This window comes from Ambystoma mexicanum, chromosome 6q (genome assembly GCF_040938575.1).
Source record: "Ambystoma mexicanum isolate Mex_15411 chromosome 6q, UKY_AmexF1_1, whole genome shotgun sequence".
NCBI lineage: Eukaryota > Metazoa > Chordata > Amphibia > Caudata > Ambystomatidae > Ambystoma > Ambystoma mexicanum.
This window is the reverse complement of record NC_090937.1, coordinates 407,767,948-407,786,150: the sequence shown is the minus strand read 5'-3', so window position 1 is coordinate 407,786,150 and position 18,203 is coordinate 407,767,948. Positions and strand designations below refer to the sequence as shown.

Genomic DNA, 18,203 nt, shown 5'->3' with positions numbered 1-18,203 from the left:
GTTGGAGTAGCTGTATTGCCCAAGAGATAGTCTTATACAGTCTTTTTGAGGTGGACTTTAGAAAAACTGTCCTAACATTTTGCTGATCTGGATGTTGCTCTCAGTCCCTTTGCATAGCTCATGGCCTCCCCTGCGGACTACAGTCTCTGCTTCCTTAGTTTCAGCCCTGTGACACAGGAATCAGTTACACACACTCTTTCTATTTGCCCCCATCAGATTTATTTTTCTTCAGGTTGGGAAGGTGGTGGTGGCTGGGAATATCTATATTGGATTGTAGTTTCCCTATTCTATAGTCTTCTGAAAATTTGAAGTGTTGTAAAGCTAAAAACATTAGATGAATTTTGTGTGAATGTCTGTTTTCCTTGTAAACCAGGTTAAACGGGGATGGAGAAACATTAACCTGAGTTTGCAACCAGTATTTTAAGGGCTCAATGGTCCCTTTATTTGCTTTCACTCTTCCAGGGCACGGTTCTCTTCCCTTGGGAACAACTTACTACTTATATATGGGATAGTTCTCTTACTTCCTTCACCTATGTGGGATAGAACTCCACCTAGAACAATGTGTGAGGCACCTATTTATAGAATGAAAGTTGCAAGAAGTTGGCCATTATATACAGTGGAAAGAGGCAACTAGAACATTTCAACAACTTGAAGGATTTCTCTCCCTAGTGAGCCCATCGTAGCTGGCTGGTTTGTGTGTTTTTCAGAAAACCTGTGAAAATCCATACAATATTTGAAACCTGGGAAAAGATAATTTGTAATATCTAAAGTGGCCGAAGATAATGTTTGATTATTTTGTGTGATGGGGATTCATTGATCAGTTTCAACCTCTCTGGACATGTCTGTTACACTCTTTGAATTCCAGGTGTTTGACTGTAGATTGTGTTAAGGGGGGTACGAGACCCAAAGTTAATTTATGCAAAACAAAGTAAGATTCCCAGACCCCCCCTTGTTTTGCATAAATTAACTTTGGGTCTCACCCTAAGATAAAAGGGCAATCCAGACGTGGACCCCTTGCTCACTGTTCTTAGAGAGGCGCAGCTTCAACTCACTCGCTTCAACTCACTCATGATGCCCAACAAGGCTGAAACATATCTATGGGGTTGCTGTTGGTACTCTTGTTCAGAGGAGAATTGCCTAGTATTTCGGTGCTGGACTGTCCCTGGGCAGGACAAAGACTGATATGCAGGGACATTTCTTCTCTGTGAAAGGGACAGTGAGCTAAAGACTTGGTAGAGACTCTCCCAGGGGTTACTCACCCAAGAACAGGTCATTGGGCTGTTTTCGTGCTGGTAGAGAGATTCCCAGACCCCCCCTTGTTTGGCACAGGAAATATAGTTGTATTTATTTGAGTGATAAATAATGGTGATCACACTAAAAGGACACATGTCACTTTCTTCGTGGCTCACAATTAAACTTTGTGTTTCACAAATAAAATACACCAGTTGGTTGGGAAAAAACACAAATCTCAATTATTTATTTTCTACAGATTTCACTTCAAGAAATAATCAAACTGCTCAATGAATATAATCAATGACATATGCAATGCTATGCAATTTCGATTTTCCTGCATGGTTAGCAGTTTAGTACAGATGCATATGGCAATTATTATTTCACCCACACTTTTGCTTTGACATAAACAAAACATAGGGTGATTCAACACCTGATGAAGTTTCTAGACTGGCATGATCTATAAAAAAAAAAGTGTCGTCCAAACGGGTGCTCCCCTACTCCTCCAGAACCATCAAGGACCACATTGACACCCTCGCTCCAGCCTTAGGCGAATTCGGCGATCCCTATTTCACCAATGGATCTTTCCTCTCGCTCTTCAAGCACTCCCTTGTGCACCCCCTCCTTAAAAAGCCTTCCGCCAACTCTCCATGTCTGGCACACTATCGCCCGATCTCTATCACGCCTTTCCTGGGCAACCTCTTGTAAAATTTGGCCATCTCCCAGCCTACTCTACACACTGAATCTGTTGGTTGTCTGCATGACCATCAGTCTGGCTTCAGAGCAGACAGAGGAATGAAAACTACTCTCCTGAACACCTTTGAAGATCTGCTCACTAATCTTGATTTTAGCCTTCCATCTGTCCTCATCTTCCTTGACCTTTCCTCTGCTTTTGGCACGGTTAATAACACCATCCTGATCAATCAATTTAGAGATAACCTAGGCATCAACGATTAGGCCCTGGAGTGGTTGTCCTCCTTCCTCCTTGACTGACCCTCCCAGGTCCAACTTGGGTCTTTTCTCTCCACCACCTCTCGCTCCACATGTGGTCTTCCCCAGAGCTCTAACCTGTAACCTCTAACCTCGCCTCTCTCGCTCATTTCTGACTGTATATCTGCAATTCAGGATTGGTGCAACTCTGACTGAGATCCTTCTCATTGGGATACCTGCTCCCGCATTCCCTATCTCACACTGGCCACCCTCCTTGGGTCCTCTTCCTTTGCCTTCCTGTAAGGAAAATAAACACTTGGTGTCATCTTTGAATCCACTCTCTCCTTCCTTCCTCACATCACAGACATTGCCAAGAAGGCCCACTACCAGTTGAACCTCCTCAGAGGTATTCCTCCTTTTCTCACTTTCCCCCATAAGCTCCATGTGTCCATAGCCCTGGTTCTCTCTAGGCTGGACTACTGCAACAGTCTCTTTCTCTGAATTCCTCTACTCTCTGCCCTCTATAACTAATCCAGAACTGGACTGCAAGACTCGTCCTTGGCCTCAAATCCAGGGAACATATCTCTCTAGCTCTGATATCTCACCACTGGCTCCTGGTGGCTGCAAGGATCAAGTTCAAGACCCTCTGCAGCTTCCACAAGGCCTTCTGGGAATGGGGTCCAGGCAACATCCAACTCTCTCTTCCAAAACACCTTCCTTCTTGATCCCTTCGCTTAGCCACCTCCAACTCTCTGAGGGTCAGACGCTTCTCCAGACAGAGATTGGTGCAGGTGACTCCCTCTGGAATGGCCTCCCTGCCCCTCTCAAACTTGAGCCGGACCACCTTTAGTTCCGGAAGAAACTTAAGACCTTCCTTTTCACCTCTGCTTTCTCTCTCTCTTTCATCTGCTGACCTACCTGTCTGCTGAGGTGAATGGTGGCCTGGCTACCCTCAGAGTCTCACTGGGTACCAGGCTCCTCCATGACCAGTCGCCCCAGCACTGCCTCTGGGCCTACTATGCGCTTAGGGACTGTAACTGTTACCCAACAGTTTGCTGTCTCCATGCACTTACCCAGAGCTGTGCTGCCCTGGCTACACTTACTCAGAGCAATGCTGCCCTAGTTGCACTACTTTTTTTCCCTCTCCCTGGCGCTTCCCGCTTGTCCGCCGCTGCACTTGTGTTATCTCAGTTGTACGATCTGAATGACACAAGACCTAGTAAGATAGTTTGTTTTGTCCTCCCTCTGTCTTCCTTCCCTTGTCTTGTCATGGGGAGAAACACTTGTGTACAGGCATGTTATAAATGACTTATCATATCATAACAGTTTGTTCCTTAGACCTCTATCACTTTGGTTTGTATTGGGGAAGTCCGACAGAAAAATTGGGATGATTTAAGAATTTTGTATTTCAGACCGCCCTCCACTTAAAGGCCTGTGTTGGGGAAGCTGGACAGAAATAATTGGGATGATTTGAGAATTTTGGATTACGGACCCCCCTCCACTTAAAGGCCTGAGTTGGGGAAGATGGAGCTCAAGGATTTTTTTTGTTTGTTTTAGTTTAGGGATAAAGGCATCCATCTTCCTAAAAGAAGTCGGGGGTTACCAGGAAAAAATAGAATTACCCATTTACATTACAGTCTAATATTCAGCGCACACTGGGAATGAGCTTTGCTTATTTCAAATGTTAACAAAAATAGCAACGTGGTGTTCTGCCAAGGGGAATTAATTACATCAATATTTTTAGTTAAACAGGGTAAGGAGCTCCCCCCACTCACTATAAAGGGAAAGTATTTAAGGCAAGCAGACTACCCCACTTTTTGTCTCAAAAGCCATGGGGAGGATAGCTCCAGGGCAACAATCATTTTGGAAGAAAGATGATGCAGAGCAACACAGGTTCAATCCCCGGGAGGGCTAAGAAAAATCAGGGTATTAAACATGTTATAAATACCCAATTATACCTTTGCTTAATTCTACTCACATGGCTAGGTGGGTCACCAGCTCTTCACCATAGGGCCCAGTCAGCTTTTGTAGGCCTTCCCAGCAATAGACAGCTCCACCTAGATCCCAGCATTCTTTATAGGTTTTTCCTTGCAGTGGTCAGAGTTTAATTTTCAGCAGCTCTGCCTTCTCCCATAGTGCATCCACTTTATATACCAGTGATGACACATCAAGATTTCAATTTTGGGCAGTGCCCTGCAAGAATTCTCACAACCAGGATTGGACAGTTACCCTTCTCTCTAACCCCAAGTCCAGCCTCTCTCTAAGGATTGGTTTATGAGCCTGGAACAGACATATGGCAATTCATCTTTGAAATTCCCCTTTTTATTCCTATGTCAACTTTAGGCAAAAAGTAACCATGTGGCAAAACTTTGTGATTTACTAGTAACTGCCATTATATATATTTTTTTCTGATTCAGCTAATCATGGGGAATTAAATAAAATGACAGCTGGGTCTGCACCATTTTGCATGGGTGTTTGTCAGTTTTCTGCCATTTTTACAAAAGGCATCATTATTAGGAACATGTTATTTACTCCCCAAAATCCTAATTGTACTATCCACCAGTTCAACAACTCTCAAATTTGGAACATGCTCAGAGCAGCCAGGTACAACTTTTAGCTGGTCATTACAATTCCCTAAGGTGGATGGATTTTATGTCAACAAAATCGCCTGGAAATGATTTAAAAATATGACACAGAAATAAAGGCAGTACGACTTATGGTTGCTGAGAAAAAAGGCATAAATGATAACAGTCCCTTTAATTTAATATGAAATCTTCATGTTATGCAAATTGGACCTCTCCTGTCTCCAGGCCATTTGCCCTTCTTGGCCAGCCTGTGACCAGACATTTATTTTTATTTTTTATTAGCCTCTTTGTTGTTTGAAGTTTGTTGCTTGAAGTTGGTGGCTGCTGGTCGTTAACACTTGCGAGGCATTGGCAAACCCAGGCCCCTCTCCCCACATTCCAGTCACACACTGGCTAGAACATTTGGCCTGCAGAGAACTGCCTTCAGAGACAGCAGGTCTGTGGATACTTGGCTTGCAACACCTCTTAGCAGGCCACACTTTATTGCAGTTGTAAACAGCTGGAATGCAAGCAATAGGGTCTGCCTCAGTCCTAAACAAAATCTTCATGTGACCCATGGAAACAAAGTTTTTCTTCTCACCTGTTGCCAGTATTTTGCATGTGAATCATAATATACATGAAATCTTGTTTAACACACACTAAGTCTTTTCCCTGACATCTTTATCAGACACGGGAACATGTTTGTCATGTCTTGCTTTCAAACAGCAAACACACATGTAAAGCCATTTTCATGTCAGTATTTGCAAATCCTGCTTTTTATGTGAATGAGCTCTTTGATTTTCTTCAACCACCATGAATTGAAAGGCTGTGTTTTCTTTTGTAATTACAGATAGGCCCTATTCTCATTGCATTTCCTTGTATTACTTGCAGAAACCCCACAGTCTGCCATAATAGGCCCAATTTTAGTTTGAAGGTTTTTTTTTATATGAAGGCTGGCAGGTTATTTTTCCAGTTGGTCCTTCAGTTCAGTTGGTTTGGGGCCTTTGATTACACCACACAGTGGTTAAGCTTTGAGCCTCCAGGACTTGGGTTTTTAGTTTTTAAGATTTTCTGGCCACTGCTACCGATGTGGGTTGATTCTTTTCTTTCAATGATTTGAGCCCATTAACATGATATATCTGCCATAGTTCCCCACTCCAATTGTGTTAGACAGCAGTTTAGGCAGAAAATTACATTGATGACTTTATAGGGTCCTGACATAGACAATGTATTCTCTGATGTAGGAAAAAGAACCAGGATGTTATCCCCCACGATACACTTTAGCAGGTGAATTTTTAAAAACATGTATTTCATTCTTTCGCTCCTTCATGTTGTGGTGAATGATTACTCAGACATGGGTCATCCTTTCTCATTTCCATTGTACAAGCTGGCTAGTGTTTACTGTTGGGTTGTCTTGGGCCGTCCATCCCTCCTTTAGCATGTCCAATGCATTCTGGTGTTCTCAGCTGTAGACCAGCTCAAAGGTTTACAAACCATTAGAAGCTTTGGTTCTTCCAAGCGTCAAAATGTGCCAATAGCAAATGTTCATCCATCTTTCTACAGTCATCTTCTACCACAAATGTCCATAGGATGTTGTATATTGTTTGGTCGTTTTGTTGCACTAAGCCATCTCCTTGTTGTCTGTAAATATGTGCACAGAGTTCTGATTTTCAGAAATGCTGTTACCTCCTCTCTGAGTTTGTCCATGAGCCGGTGTTGTTAATTTTTTAGATGGAAGACTTCTGGATAGTTTTACAGACTTACTTACCAACAGAATTGTCGGATGCAGGGTTAGTCTAACCGTGAAGGTTGCTATCAGCAACCCAGTTCTTTGGCGCATATTCATTTCCCTTTTCCTAGTTCTCCTTCCCATGATCTTTCTGCCCCTCAGGTTCAAGCGATCTCCCTCATAGTTCTCTTTTCCCTGATATGAAGAGCACAGTCTCCACTGCCTGACTATGAATAATATACTTATATATGTGTTTTAAATCACCACCATTCTAGCATCCAAATCTGCCCTCAGGCAGCATCTCCTTTCACTGCAAGGTATGCCTGCACTGACATTCTCATTACCCTTTCCCCATAACCTACCTTACTTGTCTCTTTCCCTCATGAAAACTATATATATGTGTTCATAATTGTCAAATGTAAATATATTATCAAACTCTCAGTGAATGAATGCACTATCTGACTTAAACAAACACACATAAATGAATACTTGTCCTTTGAGGTAAACTGTAATAACTGTTTCTGGTACAATGGCTGCTCCTCCTTCTGTAGTATACTCAAAAGGCTGAAAATCTCATGACGAAAATAGATAAGCTCATGTGTATGAGGACTCACATATTCTTTGTAAATAACTTTGGCACTATCACAAAACTATAATAATATTACACAGTGGAAAAAGCCCAGACATCAAAATCAGGACTGTATATCACCTGGAAATAAAACACAGATTATTTTAAATAGATAATTTTGCATAGTAACTGTAAAACGATCAAATGTAGGCATAGATCTAAAACTTACTTTGACATTCTGGCTGAGTTCCGCTCCAGAGCATGTTCGATTGGCATATCTGCTCTGCTTTGCCCTATACAGGAAGCATACAAGGTACACAGGTTAACAATTAGCACATAGCAAAGTTTCAAAATGCCAGCCATGTTTTGACATTTAAGCAAATTCTTGGTTGACTGAAAAATCAGTGGATAAAACAGCTGGAAAGAAAACGTTCAGCTCTACGAAGAAAATGGAAGACATCAACATCTGTATAAAAGTCTGCATGGTATAATATTGTTACAATATCACACAAAACAAAGAATAGGTAAAGGGCCAATTTTTTCATTTAATTTAGTTCCATCTGTTATTGTGTTCCCTATAGCTTACCCTGGTCGGAAGAACTCTGTCCCTCCATGATGTTCTCTCCCTGGGTTACGCTGGTGCATCGCCTATCTACGAGGGATAGGAAGAAGAGCAATTCTTGCCCTAATACTACAAAGAATGTGTTAGAGAAAAAATAATAAAAACACAGTCTGAGGTGGTCTTTCCCATACTCTTATCATGGAATGGACTAGCAGTTCACATGGGACTATTTGCAAGTAGTAAGGTAACTTACAGTTTATTCACCCTCCATGAGGTGTGCTAGGCTTTTCCGTGGAATCAATTATGTAAAACAATGTAAGGGGAGACAACCAAAAATGTAGTCTCTCCTATTAGGTAAAGACCTTTATGCTTGACGTATCGATACTTTCTTTTTCATCAGCCTCATAAAATCACAATACTCATTATTGCATTTCTCAAGCTATGGTTTAACTGGGCCTAATTAATGAAAATAAGACCTTATGTCCTATCATATAGGCACTGGTCAATTACGATGGTTATTTAGTATGCATGTGTCTCTCTTAATTCCGAGCCATCAGCTAAGTCTCTGGTCCTCCGGTTTCGATGACTTCTTTCTTGCGTTATCTTCTTCAGGACCGATTTCTTGGAATTTTGGGCAATCAGCCAATCCAACCGTCAAGTTTGGCGGGCCACCCAGCTGGATCTTCTTGTTCTTTTTGCATGTTTAACATGCTTCCTGTGGTTGACAAGCATGTATTTTCTTGTCTTTCATTCATCTGCTCTTGCTGGTGGTTCAGTCTTTTTCCAGGGTGAAGCGCATTCTCCACCGCGGCTGTGCAAGTCTGCAGAGAGGCTCCATTTGGAATTTCGCGCTGCTTGTTTTTTAAAACAAGCAGCGTGAGATTCCAAATCAAAGGAAGCATGTTACACATGCCAAAAGAACAAGAAGATCGAGCTGGGTGCCCCACCAAACCTGACGGATTTAAAGGCATAATTTCATGCTTTCCTTAAAAATACTATGATAGTAGCATGGAGGAGGCGGCACAATCCTATGGCTACGCATTTTACCTTTCACTCTATTAGCCATGGCTCCCAGTCTAAAGGTTATGCAGGGTAATTAAGTCGTGGGCCCCTTGTATTTTGTGCCTAGAGAGGCACAGCTTCACCCCACTGATTGTGCCCAACAAGGCCTGAACACATACCTGGGGTTGCTCTTGATACTTTTGTTAAGAAGAGAATTGACTAGCTTTTCAGTGCTGGACCTTTCCTGTGGGTGGCTCAAGACTGATATGCAAGTGATGAAAATGACTACACTGGGAATGTAGAGTGAGCTAAAATGCGGGCTTATACCCTCCTGAGTGGGCACTTTGCCAAATAAAAAGGTATTTATGCTGTGTTCATCCTCACTAGCGGGGCTCTCAGATGTTTTGATAGCTTTGAAAGACTCTCTGTGCCTAGAGATACAACATCACTTCACTGATGATGACCAACAGGCCAGAAACACAATGCCTGGGCTGCTGTTTGTATTCTTCCTCAGAAGCAAATTGCCTGGGATTTTGGTGCTGGACTGTCTTTGTGTGTGGAACCATAGTGTTATGCAAATAATAACGTCTCATCTGGTAAGGCATAGTTGACTAAAACATGATTGCAGAGCCTCCTGAGTGGGCACCTCCCCACAGAACAGGCTATTTGAGCTGTATTTGTACTCAGTCGAGGGGCTCTCACAGTGTTGGCTAGATTAGATTATATGGTCCTGCCCTATAGTCTGCTGCATGGGTTTACTAATTCTGGCAAGCAGTCGCATGAGAGCACATTATGTTGTATACCCTGAAACAGATATCTCCACCTAACAAAAGGAATGCATGTTGTTAGGAGGACTATGGGCCTCACTACGTATTTGGTGTTAATTTGGAGGAAATTCTGCCTAATTACTGCCAAAATAATTTTCCGTTACTGCGACTATAGGACTCCATGGGATTTTTTTGCATATTTACTTCCGGCAGTCTTAACGGGCGGAAAATCTGCTGTTTTCTTTAAGGTGAAGTGGAGGATTTACCTGCAGCAACAAGCTGGAGCTGAATCAGACACGTTTTGTACAAGAAACAGCAAATGTATCCCCTGGTGCTACCACTGGTGGTAAATGTGCCAAAACCTATAATTTGGTGGTGCAGGAACAACAGTGGTAATTCCATTACCTCCAAAAATTAGGCTTGGCAATGCAATTACCACCATTTTTTCCCACACTGCCAAATTTAGAATGGGGCGCTATGATTGCAAAGATGATGGTGGAACATACAGAATTTAAAGCTAAAGCTAGACAACTAGAAAAGTACCTAGCAAGGGAAGATCTTTATATCTCGATGCAGAGACTTAATGTTCAGAGGTCTCTGCAAAAACTCAGATATGAATACAACCATTTCATGATGCACAGGGAATGCAAAGCTACTGCAGTCAAGTAGGCAAGGAAAATGAATGGCATGAATAGTACGAGTTTTAGCTGAAAATAGACTGACTTAATAATCTGATTTATATGTGTAAATTACAGCTCAAACTATCGTGCCATATGCAGCCTACATTTTTCACTTTCTTACTATATTTAGTTGTGGCCTCAAACCAGGTTGGGCAGGGAACACAGTGTAAAAGATTAGCTGCTTTTTTTTAGAACCAAAAACAATGATCTTGACGGATTCAGCTGGCGTTTTTTTCTCCAGCATCCAATTTTGGATTTTGCTAGCACAGGTCAAAACTCACTCCATTTCCTCCAGTGGTTTCTTTAACCTAGCATTTATCTGAGTATCATCAGCACATGAATGATAACAAAGATTAAACTGGCCGACGATGTTTAGAAGTGGGAAAATGTACACATTAGTGATGTGATGAGTTTGTTAGTTAGGTAAGGCACTGTGCCATGGCCAAGAAATATTCAGTCTACAAGATGTGTACGTTAGAAATGTATTCAAGATTATAACTGGAAACAATAAATGTCGGTATCAACATTCTATCACAAAAATTGTGTGTTCCTAATTCATATTGATGTTCTTCTTGCAACATTTCCCCTCATAGATTTCTATGGAACCCCATTATTTTTGCTTTGTTTTTGATCATCCTGACCCGGCTTTTTGAAGGGAAGTAAAACCCCTTAATTTGCCTTTTGCTCATTTGTTATGGGAAACTGACTAGTCTGTCAGACTGAGATTACAATGCACACAGCACCTTACAGTACAGTGCAATGGGGATACATTTGTATCTCCCTAACATTTTATACTTGAGATTATTGGCTACTTTCATATGTACAAACTGGTGACAGCAGTAACATTTTTACTGTTTCTGCTTTATTTTTCTTGTGAACATTCACGTTTACCGTGTATGGCTAGTAAACATGGCTAGTACCCTAAAATGGCTGTGCCACAAGATTCACTTGCTCTTTTGATATATTGTAGTTTGGCCTTCATTCTTGCCTTCTCTGGTCAGGAAGTCCCTAATAAGGCCATGTACTTGCCTGGGAAAGATGATGATTTTGCAGGCTAGTGAGCCTTTGTGTGTGTGTGTGCCACAGGAAGGATGGTGGTGCTGTCTAGGTCCCAAATCCTTGGTGCCTGAAATTCTGATGCTGGGCCAAATGTGGAACCAGTAGCTGTCTCTGAATGGGTAACTACTAGCTGTTTGAATGGTGCAAATCCTTTTCATTGGTGGGCGTGGACTTGCTTTCAGCTCCTGTTTTGGATAAGAGGAGAACTCTTGCAGCCATTCTTAAGATCTACTTGGATCCAAGAATACTTCAAGGAAGAGCAGCCCATTGACAACCCAAGGGCACCTTCTGCAGTGGACCAGGAATCTCTCCAGTGATACGCCAGGTAAAGCCCTGCTCCTCTGCTGCTCTGACTACTCTGAGAATGCCATGGTCGCTGACCAACTAGTCTCAATGTCTCCTCAAAAAACAACTGATGTAAAAATTATTAAAATCTTATAATATGGTACAACTGAATGTAATCATCTACCAGGTAGAGTCAGGGGTCATGTAATGGATAACACAGAGGGAATTACAAGAATTCAATACAATTTCATTTATCAGTCAATAAAAAAGTATAATACGTGTCAGAAAAACATACATACAACAACGTACTAAAGAAAAGGGGATTCAATATTCCCAAATGCCGACTAGAGGGTGGCTGGGGCAAACTCAACCGAATGCATTCTCGTTTGTTCGCCAAAGAGGTTGTAATATTCATTGGATTGTTTCAGTAGAGAGGGCTTTTTCACCTTTATCCTACATTATTCCTGACACTGGTGGAAGCAACAGGAACAGGGGATGTTAACCCTGCACAGTTAAATCAGATTAGGATGATGGCAAAGGTCCAGGTTTCAGTATTGATGGGAGAACCAGCTAAAAACATTTATGAAGATCCATGCGAGGCAGACACCCCAAGTTTTAATAACCAAGGGATGCCATAGGCTGGTCCATTATAGGTCCTGAGGATGACAGGGGACTAAAAAGGTTTCACATTCATTGGACAGTCAATGAAAATAGTTATAGGGATGGTGTTTGGTGCTTTCTTTGGAGAACCAACGAGAATATATTCGGTTGAGTTTGCCACAGCCAGCCTCTAGTCGAAAATTGATATATTTCTTGGTCATTTAATGTGTCATGTTTACATTTTATGAAGTTTGACACATGGTGTATGATGGTATGTGTTTTTTGAGTGGCTGTATTTTGCACAAAAAAGAGGTTTACATTACTAGGGAATATTGAATCCCCAGTTTTTTAGTACATTATTGGACATATGTATCTTTCTCTAATAGGCATTATACTTTTGTATTGATTAATAAATGAAACACTTGTGTATAGCAACGTTATAAATGTCATATCATATCAATAAAATTGTATTGAATTCATGTAATTCCCTCTCGGTTATCCGTTATATGTCCTCTGACTCTACCTGGTAGATGAGTAAATTGAGTTGTACCATATTATAAAAATGAAATAATGTTCACATCGGTTGTTTTTCGTGAGACACCATCTTGTTACATTTTGTTAGTTCTACCGCAGGTGTTTCGTATTGTGGGGTAGACCCACCTCTCTTTTTCTTCTCTAGTTTGCATGTCTCAAGTGCATTCGGAAGTGCCCCTGAACTGCTCAGAGGGAAGACTAGCTCTCTCGTGGCCTACCTCTCACTCTGGCGGTCGTCAGCTTGTGCCATGTCACCGTCTCCCAAAACTTTTACTTCCTAGCATCAAGGAAACCTGTTCTGTAGCTGCTTCTTTGATGGCAACTGGAAGGATGCCTGTCATCACCGGCAAACAGTAATCATCACTGGAAGTCACCTTCCTCCTTCCTGTGAAGTGAAGTGTGCATCACCAATGTCTGCATTTCTTCATCAACTGGGCTTACAACTTGCAGTTCCACCCGACTGGAAGAAGTACTAGATCCTGCAACCACTGGAAGCCTCTCACCCAAACAAAGGATGGAAGACCAAGCTCCTAGCGACCCCCAGATGATTCGTTGTGACCCCCGAGAAAATCAGAGTCAGGGAGGTAAGTAAGAATACCGGTGCCTGTCCCCCCCTATCCTCCATATGAAAACATTAAGTACAAGACCATTTGTCTCATAGCTCGCTCTTACTTACCTTCGGTCGTAGAACCAGGGTCAATTATCCTTCGCCTAGGACAGTGTCAGGTGAGTAAAAGAAAGGAGTACTTGCCTATCTTCTGACACATTGTTGTTTAACATTGAAATAGTTTTGAGCGGTTTTAAATCACCACCACAAGCCCATTGCATCCCTGTAGATAATACATTCCCTGGAGAAACCTTGTATTGGAACCTGCAACCTTTGGGCTCTAGATCCTTACGTCTTTGGGCTGGACTTCATAAGTAAAGGGAATTGTACATGTGACTGGTTCTAATACTTTTGCCTACATCTAATTACTTACCTGTTTCACCTGGTTAGTTATTGAGTGATGTAGTGTAAGTGAACCTACTGGTGCATATATATATATTTGTGTTATAAAGATTTGTGTAATATTACTACCTGATAGTTTCATTTCTTGGTGGATATAATCTTATAGGCCTCAATATATAACTGTATGTTTATAACTGACTGTCTACACTCAATTATTGTATGTTATTCTTTGTGTGCTTTTTGGGCCCCCTGAACACGCTCAAACTCTTCCAAGAGTAAGCAGTGATTGCTCTGCACATTCTCCACACTACCTTGATTGGGTTTTGGCTAAACTCTCAAAGTCTCCCTGTTCCCTGTAACTAGGGAGGGCTCCTAAAAGGTTGATTTTAGAAATCCATCTGGGCAATAATCATTGTATTTCTTATTCAAGATAAGGTAGTCCCTCCATTAGGAAGGATTGTTCACGTGTGGTAATGAAGGTTTACGGAGCAAGCTCCCATTTCGGAAAGCAATGTGAGAAAGGGACAATGTCTGTAACTCTGGTCTTTCTGGTTAAGATCCCAACAGCATAATGTTGATCTTTAGGACTTGCATCTTTAAACTTTCCTTGACTTTTTAGTACAGATGCTGGATGGTAATCCTGTAGACCATGGCTGTTCATTTTAGTTGCTTTTTATGTGTGTGATTTGTGTTCTAGAATTGGTATGATCGAGTTATGAGAAGGTTGATTGTCCGTCAGGGTGAATGAGCAGGATCTTCCCCTAGAGATTTGTCTGAAGATATTCTATGAGGGCCTTCTTTTCTTGCTGAGACAAGATGTACATGTGACCAAAGCGTACGGGTTGATCCAGGAGCAGTTCGATGTGGCAATCATCCCTTCGATGAGGAGGTAATTTAGGGAAGTCTGGTTGCAAAAATACTGATCGAAATTGTTGGTGACATACCGGGATATTGCCTAACAACCCAATAGAAGGGACTACGGCAGGGTCTACCACCATAGAAGGAATCTGAATACCTACTGAGGCTTGTGTAAGACAGTGGGAAACACTGTATTCAGAGCCCAAGAACAGAGTACCAGCAGACCAATTTATGAAGGGATTGTGAGTCCGTAACCACGGTAGCCCTAAAATGATGGGAAAATTAGCTGTCTTGATTATATCGAATACCACTGTCTCCTTGTGGGAGGCGATTAAGCAAGTTATGGGTGTTGTCTGTTCTCTGATGGGTCCGGAGCTCAATGGGTATCCATCTACCCCCTGAATGGGAGTGATACAGGATTTGGCTGATCTGGTTACTCCGTGTTCAGCAGCCCACATACCATCCAAAATGTTACCAGCAGCTCCGCTATCTATTAATGTAGGAACTTCTTGTAACACCTGGTCAGGTAGGTTAATGACCAGGGAGAGTACCAACATAGGGTGTTCAGTCATTTTGGCTTCAAAGGATATACCCACTCTCTTTGGGGAACACTGTTTAGTAACTCCTGTCGTGGTTCCCCTTACGGCAGGGTCTTGGCGTTTCCCTGCATCGGAGTCCGTGTCCGACGAGGGAGAACTATAGGGCAATCACGTAGAACATGAGAGGAAGCCCCGCAATAAATGCACAATCCCTGACTCAATTGCCTTTCTCTTTCACTAGCAGACAAGGGATCTCTGGCTAGGCCTATCTGCATAGGTTCTTCTGCTAACAGAGGCTTGTTAATAGCAGACTGAGATTCGGAAACGGGCCTACTGCTCTTCCCCTTCTTCCTCTCTTGAGAGTGTTCATAAAGACGATAATCAATCTGAAGGGTAAGAGTAATCATATCGGCCAAATTTGCTGGACGGGGAACTTTCTAACCTTCATCCTTAAGTTCCTCAGAAAGTCCTCTTCGGAAAAAGGTGGGGAGACCATCAGCCGGCCAACCGGTTTCAGAAGATAATTGTTTGAATTGAGTAATATATTGTAAGTGACTCCAATCAGGCAATCCCACTAAGTCAGTGCCTTGTCTGGGATGCCCAAGGGAGGCCTTTATTTATATATTTTTATGGCAAGTTATAATCTGGATGATGAACCCTTGTATAACACCCCTCTCTTAGAATCCCCCTGACCCCACTGAGCCAAGGAGTAGATTTGTTTTGCAAATTTAAAAGGTTTATTTGAAAAATTAAACAATTTATATATATATCACACTTCTATAAATAAATTGATAATGGATAGCACACTTGTGAATATGAGCAGTAATCAGCAATAGGTAATCCTACAGTAGCACAGTTCTTGGTTACTTATGAATAGGAAAAGAAAAATAAGGTGGTAGAGAATGCCCTTATGGCTTCAGGGACAATGCAATGATGAATGAAATGCAGTACAGAAAATAACTGGATATGGCTTCAACAAAAGACAATGTAATCACTTTTCCTTGACAATTCACTCCCCCCCCTGTATGCAATATAAGGAGATGGAAAGGAGAGCACACAGTTCTCAGGAATGCAATCAAATACAATACGAAATTCAGTCCCCCCCTAGCAAGCTTAGAGAAAAACAGGTATGATTTTAAAACACAGGCCCAAAATGCTTTGAATGTGGTGGCAATGAAGTGAAATGATGCTAAAAGTGATTTTAATTCCCTGTAGAGGTTCAGGGTGAGTGATAGCTAGTTGGTATTAGTTCAGGCTCACTTTAGCGATGCTCTATGAGTAATTAGCAGGTTAAAAACGAATTTCAAGGATGGAAGCAAAGGCAAATATTTTCACACGTGGCTGGAATGATTGCAAATGTCAAATCGCAGCAAATTAGTCGCACGCGCCGAGCGTAATTACGGAGGCACTATGGTTTGTTGGAAAGCTCTGATTCTAAGCTTTAAAATGACAGTTAATTTTCGTTCCTAGGACAGACGGTTCCAGAGATACGGACGATTTTGTGAAGGTAGTTTTTCGGATTTGAAATTTAAAAGTTCAAAATGGCAGATGACAGTTTTCAGCTTTAAAAAGGACAGAATGACACACACGATTCCTATGAGGTAGTTCTAAATAGGTTAAAATAGTTTTAATTAGATTATTTTACACTAACAGATTGGTTTTGGCACAGTGCTAGCTGGGTACTCACACTAGATTTTGGACAGGAATGGGCCTCGTCACGGATCGGGTCAGGATTGGCTGCGGTCCTCTCGCCACTTGGACTGGTTCTGCGCACAGCACTTCACAGCGATCTGGTCTGGGTCTGCTAGCGGCACTGCACAGCGATCTGGTCTCTGGGTCTCCGGTTCTGCTATCGGTTCTGGATACAGCGTCTCTGGTTCTGGCAAAAGTTCTTGGCACTTCTTTCTGGATACTGCTACAGGTTCTTAGACGTGTGAATAAGGATTACATCTGGATGTTTATTGGGAGTACAGTCTGCTCCAAGAACGGCAATAAAGGTGAAGATATAGACTCAAAGGGAGAACTGAGGAACATTTGGGTGACCTGCTGGCTTGACAATGCCTACTGTGACTGAGACCACTTGTACCTACAACACAGCTCACTGGAGGTATCAGAACCATGAAAGTGTTCTCTAAGACCCGGTAAATTCAGAAGAAAGTACTTACATTGTCCCTGGATTGTCCCTGGTAAATCTGAATGACGTCCCTAGTGACCCAACAGTGATGAAATAGATCTGGACTCTGTTTTTCAGCTTTGATTTTCTATCAACCTGGATTGACTGCTTTCATATGCTTTTCAAGCTGTTGCAAGCATACAGACTTGCACTTGGCATGTGCCGCTTTTTCAATACACTGCCAAGCCATCAAGCAGCAGACTCAACCCATCACCTTACTACAATTCTGACATTTTTGAGCCGATCACACCTGAATAACTGCTCATATCTTTGGACCTCTTCCAGGCAACCCGACTGAGATGAGTTGTGGGCTGGACCCATTGCCTGCTGGTTCCTTCCAACAAATCATGCCGATCATTGCTACAGGTCTGCTCTGCACTGCCCTTGATTCACTGGGAAATACCAACTCAAAACATCTTGATGCCGATCCGACCAAATGAAAGTGTGTAGAAGTCTAGCTCAATACCGGGGATCCAAAGAACAAGCATGTAAAGGTATCTGCAGTGGTTCTCTCCCACTGACCCACTTTAAATGGCTCTAAGCATAAGTAGGACCACACTCTTTACGATTTTAGAAGACATCTTCAGTGAATTGTCTTTGATGCTAAAGGTATTGCTGGTACACCCCTGTTTTCAAACCCACAGTGCCCCTTTTATTCAAAAGTCAGCACTATCTGTATTTTCCTTTACATGGGTGGGTTACATTGTTTTTCATTAGAGTGTGTGTCCTGTTAGCTTAACTAAAGTATCCTGTGGATATAAAACTTTGGTTGAGCATTCTTTTATTTTGTAACTACACTATTGTCGTTGTTAGGACTGCTTCTGTGCTTGATCACATCCCTCCAGGTTAGTTTAGCCTGCCCTTGGCCCATGCTACCTCAAAGAGGTATATCTGTCAGACTAGGTCTGTTTCACCATTATGATTTGGATCATTGCTGGTTTAGTAGATGTATAGTAATAAGTAGGTGTTGGATCAATTACTCATGTATGTACTCATGCAGACCCCTAGCAATTGTGTTACAGGTGCTCAACTGGGACGGCAGTGTAAGCGTGCTTAGGAATTGGGCCTTAATCTTTTGGACTAGGAGTTTAGAAAGTGTCTGTAATTTGTTTTGTGGCTGTGATAGCTGTGTAATAAATCTCTCACTCGTCATCTTTGACTTTGTCTGCCAGCT

General features: G+C 42.0%; 1 protein-coding gene across 2 annotated transcripts in view; it reads right to left on the bottom strand.

Moving 5' to 3' along the window:
* Positions 1-18,203, bottom strand: part of SVEP1 (sushi, von Willebrand factor type A, EGF and pentraxin domain containing 1) — a 1,471,106-nt gene that overhangs the window by 139,425 nt on the left and 1,313,478 nt on the right. For both annotated transcript variants that reach the window (XM_069630907.1, XM_069630908.1), the window contains one exon: positions 7,251-7,314. In XM_069630907.1, the coding sequence (XP_069487008.1) occupies positions 7,251-7,314 (64 nt within the window). The remainder of the gene's footprint in view (positions 1-7,250; positions 7,315-18,203) is intronic.